Here is an 11403-nt window from a genome sequence, read left to right as displayed (position 1 = left end):
GCTGAGTTAAATTATTTCAGGTTTCTTTGATGAATATAAAGTTCAGAAGAATGGCAAATCAGCAAATTAGAATGATTTCTGAAGGATCATGTGACACTGAAGACTGGAGTAATGATGCTGAAAATTTTGCTTTGATCACAGGAATAAATTACTTTTTAAAATATATTAGAAACAGAAAGCAGTTATTTTAAATAGTTAAAATATTTCACAATATTGTTTTTGCTGTATTTTGTATTAAATAAGTGCGGGCTTGATGAGCAGAAGAGAATTCTTTAAAAACATTAAAACTCCTACTGTTCAAAAACTTTTGACTGGTAGTGTAAAAGTTCATTTATAATCTATTATATTCAGAGGCGGACAGTAGTGAAGTATTTTTACTTTACTCAAGTAAATTTAAAAAGTATCTGTAGTATCTGTAGGAAAACTTTCCTTCACTACATTCCAAAGCATAATGTCATACTTTTTACCGCACCACATTTCATAAATAAAAGTTGTTTGTTTTACCTTTAATACTTAAGAACACTAAAAATGTAGTACATTCTTTTAAGTAATTAAATCTTTGAATTAATTTTACATGAGTAGAAGTAAAGTAACAGATTTCTAATGTAATTAAGAGTTAAATGATATTTAATATGAAATCTAGTGCAGTAAAAAGTACAATATTATGCTTTGGAAAATTGTGAAGTAAAGTTTTCTAAAGAAAAACACTCAAAGTACAGACACTCAAAATGTACTTTTACAGCAGATACATTTTGAGTGCAGTGCCTTAGTTTCTAACTACCTGTTCAAGCGATTTGAAATAGATTATAGTGGGGTGATATTTCAAGAAGTTGAGCAGGACACATCAGTCAGATTGAACACAGCATGGACGTATCTACATAAAAAGTGATTGTGATTCATTTTATTGACCATTCCAACAAAACAAATGTCATACAAGCCATGTCTACCTTATGTTTGTTTCTTGAATTTCCTGTGAAAGATCAATTTCCTGTTCTGTCAGTACATGGAGATGAAGGAATGTCTATTAAATCGTCCAAACAGACAGCAAGAGAGTATATAAAATCCTCCTACTTCTTACTGTAAACGTATACTCTCCATGTCCTTCATCGATCTGCACTCACATAGAAAATCATCTCAAAATAACTTTAGGTATAAAACACAAACAGTCCTTCTTCTTGGCTTTTTATGATTTGGTCCATCGCACTCTATTTCATGGATCCACATTGGGGAAGGTACTAACTTTATTGTTTCTACTGATGCGTCTCTCAGGCCGAACTCTTGGCTGCTTGGTCTGGATGAGTTCCTCAGGTGTGTTACCCAAAGGAGGGAGAAGTCTCTTCTTACTGTTCCTGGTTTCAGGCAACCATTGTGGCGGCAGCTCAAACGGTCCAAAACCAAACTGCGTTGCGTCCTCAGGGTCTGTGGGAGTTGCGGGGGCGACCTGTGAAGAGGAGTAGGCACATGACTGAATAGGGGAATGTTTTGGTAACACTAAGTTTTCTTCTTTTACAGCATCCCCTGCCTGTGGCAGACGCATCTCTTTTACCGTCCCTCCATTTCCACTCTGTCCTTCATCTTTGGGTTGAAAGTTGGCAGATGCCACTGAAGAAATTTCATTCTCGTCTTCTTCGTCCTCGTTTGGTCTGAAGATCTGTTGTTGGCCGATATTGAACATCTCCAGGAGTTGACTACCAGAGCGAACCACAGTCTCGCCACCTAGTGGCCCTACTTCAGCCAGACCCCCAACGCTGACCATATTCCTTCGGCTGTAGCGTCGATGCAGGCGTGCTAGCATATCAAGAAGACAACGCCGCACAGAGCGGTTCACTGTGAGGAGAAACAGCGGGTTGGTAAGGAGAGAAACCTTCGGCAGCCACACGGCAGTAAGTTGTAACCAAGACGAGGCTTTTGTGGCCCCCAGCACTGAACGGTATATGACCAGAGCGGCGTAGGGGGTACTGCATAGCGCGAAGACTAGAACGATGGACAACAGGGTGGCGTGAAGTTCAGCCTCGCGCTGAGACACATATGGGATGGAAATGCTGTTCTGTGGGGTGCGCAGTGCCGCGATGATCACTTTCTTCTTCTGGCTGCTGCTTAGTGCGCGGCGGATTAGAGCCATTGCTAGAAATACCACTGCTAGTGGTAAAATTAGTGTGGTGATGCTATACGTGATCATGTAAACTAGATGTCCAAGTGATTGGCCGTCAGAACAGGAAGAGGTGGCGTAGACATCTGTCACATTGCTTACGGCGAAAACAGGGGCGCTGGCCACCACCGCATGCACCCAGATGTAGATGACCAGGTCTCTAGATCTGGCATCTGATATCTTTCTCTCCAGTGGATACAATGCTGAGTAGTACCTGGGAGTGAAACAGAGGGAAGGCATCACTGTTAAAGGGATAGTTCACCCAAAAATAAAATCACCTTCATGTCGCTCCAAGCCCGCAAGAGCTTAGTTCATCTTCAGAACACAAATTAAGATATTTCTGATGAAATCCGAAGGCTTTCTGACCTTGTATAGACAGCAATGCAACTGACACATTCAAGGCCCAGAAAGGTAGTAAGGACATTATTAAAATAGTCCTTGTGACATCAGGGCTTCAACCTTAATTTTATGAAGCTTCATTTTATCTGTGCGCAAAGAAAACAAAAATAACAACTTAATTCAACAATTTATTTTCTTCCATGTCAGTCTTCAATGTGCAGTCAAGAGAATAAAACACAAATCACAAGAAGTATTATCGTAGCTTCAGAAATTATCTGTTGGACTGATTTATTAATGTCCTCACTACCTTTCTGGGCCTTGAACGTGTCGGTTGCGTTGCTGTCTATGCAGGGTCAGAAAGCTCTCGGATTTCATCAAAAATATCTTAATTTGTGTTCTGAATATGAACAAAGGTCTTATGGGTTTGGAACAACATGAAGCTAAATAATTAATGACAGAATTTTCATTTTTGGGTGAACTAATGCTTCAAAGGCAAAAAGGTTTATTGCCTATTGTCAGAATAGTCCAATTCATTCAATATTTGTTCAGTGACTGGACTGTACTACTGAGGCAGAATGTTTTTGATTCACTAAAAAGAATCAACTCATAAGATTCATTTAATTTGGGAATCAGTTGGAATAAACTGGTAATGTTAATGAGTTTAAAGGTAATGATTCATTTAAAGGTGCACTAAACAATTTTTGAAAAAAAACGCCTTTGACCGCAGTGTCGGACCGGGTACCAAAACACCACTTCCCGGTGGTGGAGAGAACTCAAGGAGCGGAAGGGCTTGAATCGGACACTGAGGTTGCATTGCTTTCATCTGTGTTGGCTTTTGTTTGATTATGCTTGTCATCTTCACTTGTTTCTATGATCGTCGTTATGCCAGGGTTGTGTACATACGTGTGGGACAGAGATATCAAAATAGGGGCGAGGTCCTGTTAGGGTATGGGAGTGTTTGTTTTGGTGCTTTCAAATATCAACATTGTTTGACAAAAATCCCAAAATTGTGTATTTTGTTTGCTTTTTACAGTGTAGTTCATAAGAGTCATTTATTTAGAGATCAAACTATACAAGTTGCACTGAATGATACCAACATAAAAGAAGCGACCCAAAAGAGCCATTAATTTGGGAATCAGTTGGACTGCACTGCTTGTGCTGAAGAGTTTTGATTCAATTAAAAAAACAGCTTTGCTTAGAGATCAGACTATACTAGTAGAATGGATTAGATTCACTAAAATCTGACTACACCAATTGTGCTAAATGCTTTTTGTTGAAAATTAATCCCTGACACTTTTTAAGCAACAGCTGATGGTGCAAAAAAATCAAAATATTGAGAAAATCACCTTTAAAGTTGTCCAAATGAAGTTCTTACCAATGCACGTTACTAATCAAAAATTAAGTTTTGTTATATTTATGGTGGGAAATTTACAAAATATTTTCATGGAACGTGATCTTTACTTAATATCCTATATTTTGGTGTAACAGAAAAATCAATCATTTTGACCCATACAATGTATTTGTAAAGCTACTGTGTTGATGAAAGCAAAATAGTCTTTTAATATTCCACAAAGAGGGTAATACACAGGCAGAGAGGTAACACATATACACTCATAATGCTGGACAACCAAACCCAGGACAGCCTAGAATTTAAATACATGGGTAAATGAGGATAATTAACAAGACACACCCAAATAACATAATCAGACACAAGGAAAAACTAGGTCACAGAGCATATGGGGAATGAAAACAACAACAAAACAGTCCATGGGTGTGACAGTATTGTTGGCTATTGCTACAAATATACCCGTGCTACTTATGACTGGTTTTGTGGTCCACGGTCACCAATAATGATAAGAAAAAAAGTCTTTGCTTTCTCTTTCCTTGTCTAGCTTGTACTAATCTGAACAATGCCTGAAACTTTGTATTACGAGCACTTCCTATGTTTATTTGCCTCTTTATGATGAATCGCTTGTTGTATTCCTAAGTTGTAAGTCGATTTGGATAATAGCGTCTGCTAAATTAATAAATGTATATGAAAATGAACGCTTCAGTTCCCAGTCGTAGTTAAATTAATTCCATAACCTTGATACTGTAAATTGTTAACAGCACAGTTGCTTGTATGCACAAAAAGTGTGACATAAATAGATTGATTAGATAGATTCATAACGAAAATCCCAGTTATATGTGTCTGCATGGAACATGTATGTTTTGGTGTTCTGAAGTGAAAAAATGTTAGTCTCAAGAAAGGCTTCTGCGCTAAGCAAAATAAATTATTCAATGAATTGATAAAGGGTCTGGCGGAGTAGGTTGCTATGGAAGCACTAGTCTGTGAAACAGCTGGTGCCCATGGGTTGAGTACAACCGTAAGAGTTTTCCGATTTTCTCAAGAGATCATTCACCATATTATTATCTTAACAAACTGCTTTAATTATTGTTTGGTTGAGACCCTTTGTGACCTCAAATTTAAAACTATTACACTTCAGTTGTTAGCAAACGATGAGTGAATTAGTATGCATATCCACTCACCTATCCAGGGCGATGACGGCAAAGCTGAGCACGGTGGCAGAGCAGAACAGCCTGTGTAGGAACTTGATGGCTTTGCACAGCAGGAGCGTATGGACCCATAGACAGCATAGGGGACTGGCACTCAAGGCTATATCAAAGGGCACACACACCAACCCAGCACAAATGCCAGAACACGCCAAGTTCTTGATGAAGAGATTCGTGACAGACTTGAAGACATTGGTGTAACAAGTGCACCACAGCACTGCAGTATTGCCTGGAGACAAGGAAATGAAAAGGTTGAGGGTTACAAGCCTAGGTCAGTATCTAAGGATACAACTGAATGTGAGTGGGACATAAGCAGCCTTAAGCCTTCATCATATTGTCTACAGCAGTTACCATGGCAATGAGGTACCTGAAGGTTGCACGCTAATTTGAAGGGGAAAAAAGCCGTGTTCCCTTTGTGGTTCCTGTAAGCAACAGTATGGCAATCCGAGAGCTTTCTGACCCTCCATGGACAGCAATGCAACTGACACCTTAAAGGTGCGGAAAGGTAGTAAGGACATTGTTAAAGTAGTCCAAAGTTGAATACTGATTTTGAATAAAATAGTACAGAATTTTTATTTTTGGGTGAACTAACTCTTTCAGCTCAATTGAGAACAATTATAGCATAGTGTTGATTACCACGAAATTAAATTTTCTCTTCTCTAAAAAAAAAAAAGCCAAAATTTGGGTTAGAGTAAAGCCCTTACAATGGAAGTGAATGGGTCCAATCTGTAAAACATTAAAATATTTGTTGCAATAGTAGCCAAAATAAAATAAAAAAGCAATGTTTTTGTTGATTTTTGTGTTAAAGAATTGTTTTGTGTAAAACTATGTACAGTTTATCTCCTAAAACCCTAAATTTCCTCTAAAATGATTTAGCTTTACACTGTAAAAAATGACCGTAAATTTAACGGTAAAAGACTATAAAAATGCTACAGTAAAATCCTACTATATAGTTAATGGTAAATTCCCCTACTGTATTCTGTGGAAAACTGTATTGGACATTGGATGTAATTTTACGGTATTATACCATTTTTCAAAGTTCATATTTTAATGTAAATGTAAGTTAAAACCGTAAAACCTAAACAGTGGCTACTGTATTTTTTACTGTAAAATTCCGGCAACCACAGCTGCCACCTTTTTACCGTAGATTTTACAGATTTTTTTTACAGGTCAAATAATACACAAGTTTTAACAGAAGAAAGTGTTTAAATATATAGTTTCTGCATTTAAATACTCCAAACCTGGTGTTGTTTAATTCCACAGTCCATGAAGGACAATTTGAAAGACAAATGCTGTCCATTAAGCTTAACTTGTACTTAACCTAAAATATTCCTTGACATGGCAACACAGCTGTAACTGATAAGCATTAAGATAAGCATAGCTCGCTTCAGTTCTTCATACCATAGATAAGCATTTAAAACAATCAGGGAGAGCATGTAAAAAAAGTTTTACCTGGGGCTAAACAGAAATGAGGCATGTCACTTCATGTGGAAAACTAAGCAAGATTCATTTACTTTGAAGAAATGATGCACGGGTATGACGGAATTCACACGCCTTGAACTGAAATGGAACCCGAGGTGATTCTCTCCTTGGATGTTGATGTGAACGGAGCACTTAGGTGACAGGTGCTCTCTAGCCAGACCCGTTATTACGCTTGACACACTTTCGGAAGGTGCATCTTTTCCGCAAAGACTGTGACTTTCATCTTTTCCCATTACCATGCAGGTGTAACGGGCAAAGCGAGGTGGAATCCATCTGCAGCTGCCTCTGTGTTATTACCCTGGTGACATTTTGAGAGCACGCTGACAGTGCCGGACAATTGTCCATTTGTTCCCAGAAGTCTCCAGTATGCCCGTGGCTAACAGTGGTATTTAGACTTCACAGGGGTTCCATTAGTGGTTTCTCAACTCTTTCTAATATGCTTGAGAATTCTGAAGTGTGAGAATAGATGTTGGCTGTTGACTAACTTAGCAGTAATTATCAGTCTAATTCATCTTAATGGCGGAAGATCACTCAAAAGTAATTAAACTGTCAGAACAGAAGATTTTATTTTCATTTTTAAATGGATAGTTCACCCAAAAATGAGTATTGTGTCATCATTTACTCATACTCATGTTGTGTCATACCTGCATGACTATCTTTTTTCTGTTTCACATAAAAAGAAACAGGTTTGGATGCTCATGAGGGTAAGTAAATGATGTTTGTTAGATAATCTAGCCATTTTAATTCTTTGTTTGAGAATTATTCGTTATTTACGCACTGCACTGTAAAAAAAAAAAAAAAACAATTTGTTGAGTCAGCTTAAAATAATGTGTTACCCTGCTGCCTTAAAATTTTAAGTTTAGTATCTAAAATAAGTTTATTTAACTTGAAATGTTAAGTCGTACTAAGTAACAACTTAGATATTTGTGTTTGCTAAACTTAACAGATGGGTAAGTAACCCAGCTGCCTTAAAATTTTAAGTAGATTCAACTCAAATATTTAATTTGTCACTTAGTATAATTTAACATTTCAAGTTGAATAAACTTTTTTTTTAGTTAACTGAACTTCAAAATTTTAAGGCAGCCAGGTTACAAATTATTTTAAGTATACTCAACAAATTGTTTTTTACAGTGTGGATGCATAAGCAGCAAACAGATTTTTGCAGAAAAACAACTGTATTTTTTTCATTTGGCGGCTGCATGAGCAAAAGCAGCTTCCTAAATGAATGCCAAGGATAAAACCTGAGTGCAATATTGACTAACCCATTTCCACAATGACTTTTTGTGACTAGTAATCACAATGAATGTCTGAAACACAAAATTCTCAACTTTTCTGAAACTTGAGCCCTAATCCAGTGCAAAATCAAATCATCGGATTACGATCATTTATACTAAGCAGCTAATTAGTCATGTGATGGCTCATTTGTTTGAGTCTGACGAAATTGCCTCCCTCTGACGTAGGATAAAAGGACATTATACTATAAACAATGCTAAAATCTCATTTGTAGTGAAAAGGCTTTATTTTGTCTTCCTTCAAATCTTGTATAATTTTTTTGGTATGGAGACGGTTTGAATCTACACTCTTAAAAATAAAGGTTCCTTATTGGCATTGATGTTTCCATGAAAAAACATCCATGGAACCTTTCAAATGCAGAAAGCGTTCTTTATCATGGCAAAAGGTTCTTTAGATTCTTCAAATGTTCTTCAAAATGGTTAAGAACTGTTCACTGTAAGCTTCTTTGGAGACCAAAAAATGATTTTCTATAGCATCACTGTAAAAACACCCCTTTGAAGTCTTTATTTTTGAGAGTGTACTGCTTTTAAGAAGATAAGATGATCAATAATGTTCCACAGCACCTACATGTAATCTGTGTAAACAAAATCCAGTCTTTTTTTTTGTGCCAGGTATCACTGTCAGAGTGAACATCTGTAGTGTAGTAAAATCCTCCTTAGAAACCTGGTGTGTGACATTATACTGTGTGAGGAAACATTACACACCTCTGTTTTGTGTTTGAAGCATGAATGAACCCAGTAAAAACATCATCTCATTTCTGTTTCTGATTTGTTGCGTGATCATTGGCCTCTAGATGTGGTAATTATTTTGCTGCGATGTGTAAGAATTCACACAATCATCTTAACACATTTTCTTGGAAATATCTCTGACATGGCTAATCATTTAAATAGAGTTGTTCTCTAATACAGTTCTGTTTTGCTTTTAGAAAAAAACAAGCTGTTTGTACAAAGTGTCTGCAAAATAATAGTCATCAGAACAATATGAATCTCAGAAAAAGCTCTCCGGCTGAGTTGTGATGCACTGTGATTATCTAAAGTATGAACAGGTGTTTGTTAAGTCTACTTCTACTAAATTTGAAAAGTATTAATCATAGATTATATCACAGATTGAGGTCAATATTTTAATAAAGTCATTCACAAATAAAGTGAACATAAAACTGCACTTATGTGCCTTCATATACATGCAAAGTTTTCAAAATTATAAAAAAGTGAAAACTAATCACACATGCAACATCACTTAACAAGTATTTAAAGGCTTAGTTCACCCAAAAATGAAAATTCTGTCATCAATTACTCTCATGTCCTTCCAAACACATCAGACATTCATTCATCTTCAGAACGATGTCCTTGCTACGTTTCTGTGCCTTGACCGTGGTAGGACCCTTGCTGTCTATAAAGGCTCAGAAAGCTCTCGGATTTCATTAAAAATATTGTAATTTGTGTTCAGAAGATGAACGAAGGTCTTACAGGTTTTGAAACGATGTGAGGGTGAGTAATTAATGACATAATTTTCATTTTTGGGTGAACTATCCCTTTAATTTCTCCCGTAAGTTGCCATTCTTTGACCAAACATAAATAATTTTTTTAATCAAAGCTCAGGTATTACCCAAAGTATAAACTGGGTATATTAATAATTTGACTTATGAACACACACACACACACACACAGCCTTGTGGTTAGCGTGCCAACATATAGCGCCATTGCGTTGTGGGCGACCCGAGTTTGAATCCTGGCTCGTGGACCTTTCCTGATCCCAACCCCTTCTCTTTCTCCCACTTCGCTTACTGTCCAACTACACTGTCCTGTCTAAATAAAGGCATAAAAATGCCAGAAATAAATCTTCAACAAAAAATAAATAAATAAATAAACACACACACAAATAAAACATTGATATTTGTTTTGAATATTTAAGTAGGCTAAAAAAAAAATGACACAGGTGTGTCCTTGCCAGATAATGTTTGAATATGACAACTTTTTTGTTTTTCATTAATTTCAACATCAGGGCTTGCACTGTACAGATTGTGAAACGAAAAGATTTGCTGTAGCATGACTAATTACAACACCTGTGCGTCATTATTGTGTGAATGCTCAATAATGAACAGCCTTTGTTTACAATTTCTCATCTCTCACTTAATAAGAACATACAATGTAACATCTGCTAAAATGTGATTCATCACGGAAAATATGTACCTTATGATGTGAAATTTTCACATTCCAAATAATTTGTGCTCCAACTGTAACCCGTTATCCATTCACATGCACACAGTAAATCGCCTTTGATTTATAATGCAGTTTATCACATCAATTAACCAGTTATATGTGATTGTTTGTTTTATATTGTTAAATATATTTAGAGATGAAGCCAATGCAGCCCCCACACATTTGCTGATGACAGTCAAAGCGTTTACAATTCTCGTGTTTGTCTACTTACTCAAAAGGGAGCCGATGAGGATGAAAACTTGAATGGTGGTAGTGAAATCTTTGTAGGCTCTTTCCTGCGCGTACAGGATCTCCTCCACTCGCGTCACCTCTTTATCCTGAGCGTCACCCCACAGACCCACCGGAGACGACGCGTTTAGGAAACCCAGGTTCGATGCGTTTAAACTCGTGGTTCCGTTTTCTGACAGAGGAAACCAGCTCTCCGCGTTATCCGCCTCCATCATCATTCATATCTGAGGCGCCACTATAATTCTTCGGCTCGGGTCTCACCGTGCGCACGTTATTGGTGAAAAAAGCTTGAGCGTTATGATGTAGTGTCCATCATGATTAACACGCCAGTTTTCTCCAGGTCCTCAAAATGATTGAAAACATAAAACATTTTGGGAACATGCTGGACGAAGATCTTTCGCGATAATAATATATCCCAGACAGGACTGCATATTGCAGATTTGTTTTAATTTGCATTACGTTGTTATCTTGTCGCTAAATAGCAGGCTTTTAACAAACACGATAATAAAAGGAATATTTCCGTTATAAAAAGGCATAATTTTGTTTTCACAGCAAAGATCACATATAGCCCACAATGTCATTGATGGAGCGATAGCCTACGACGCGCCTCACCACTCAACTAATATAAAATAATATGGGTTATGCATAACACTTCGAGAGAACTGGGTTACTAAAATATGCAATTTTATGCGAATAATGTCTAAACAGTGTACGATATGCCATAGAGAGAAATTACCAACATACCCGTATGAGATCGTTATGAATGATCATAGCCATATCCAGTGTCAAAAACGATTTTAGTAAACGCATATCACGCTAAATATCGTGTCAGTGTGTGATCTGACAACCGGGCTTTAGCGAACAGGCTTCATTGCGAGTGACAATAGCGCTTTATTTCTTCAAATGAACGGTGGGCGCTTACAATAAAACGTCACCGCATCCGTCCGTCACGGCGTCTTCGAGAGGCGCCTGAGAATTTGAACCAGAGGTCTGGATTGAGCCTGTTTTTGGCTAGTACTGCTCCAGACACGAACTACACGCAAACAAAGCAACGTCTGTTAAGGTATTAACAGAATCCTAAGAGCAAAAACGTTACTTGAGCAGTTTGTGAAGTAAATAATTCATCCAGTGAGCAAAACG

At 37.3% G+C, this 11403-nt stretch overlaps 1 protein-coding gene across 1 annotated transcript; it reads right to left on the bottom strand.

Moving 5' to 3' along the window:
* Window positions 1-605: 605 nt before the first annotated feature.
* Window positions 606-11221, bottom strand: gpr176 (G protein-coupled receptor 176). The gene is made up of 3 exons (XM_051137810.1): window positions 10247-11221; window positions 5018-5270; window positions 606-2363 (listed from the first exon to the last, which is right to left on the bottom strand). Exons 1-3 carry the CDS (start codon window positions 10479-10481, stop codon window positions 1211-1213), a joined length of 1641 nt encoding a protein of 546 aa, XP_050993767.1. The 5' UTR covers window positions 10482-11221; the 3' UTR covers window positions 606-1210.
* Window positions 11222-11403: the final 182 nt, after the last annotated feature.

The sequence above is a fragment of the Labeo rohita genome, chromosome 20, assembly GCF_022985175.1.
Source record: "Labeo rohita strain BAU-BD-2019 chromosome 20, IGBB_LRoh.1.0, whole genome shotgun sequence".
Taxonomy (NCBI): Eukaryota; Metazoa; Chordata; class Actinopteri; order Cypriniformes; family Cyprinidae; genus Labeo; species Labeo rohita.
Note: the sequence above shows the minus strand (reverse complement) of the source record. Positions and strands in the feature narration are given on the sequence as shown.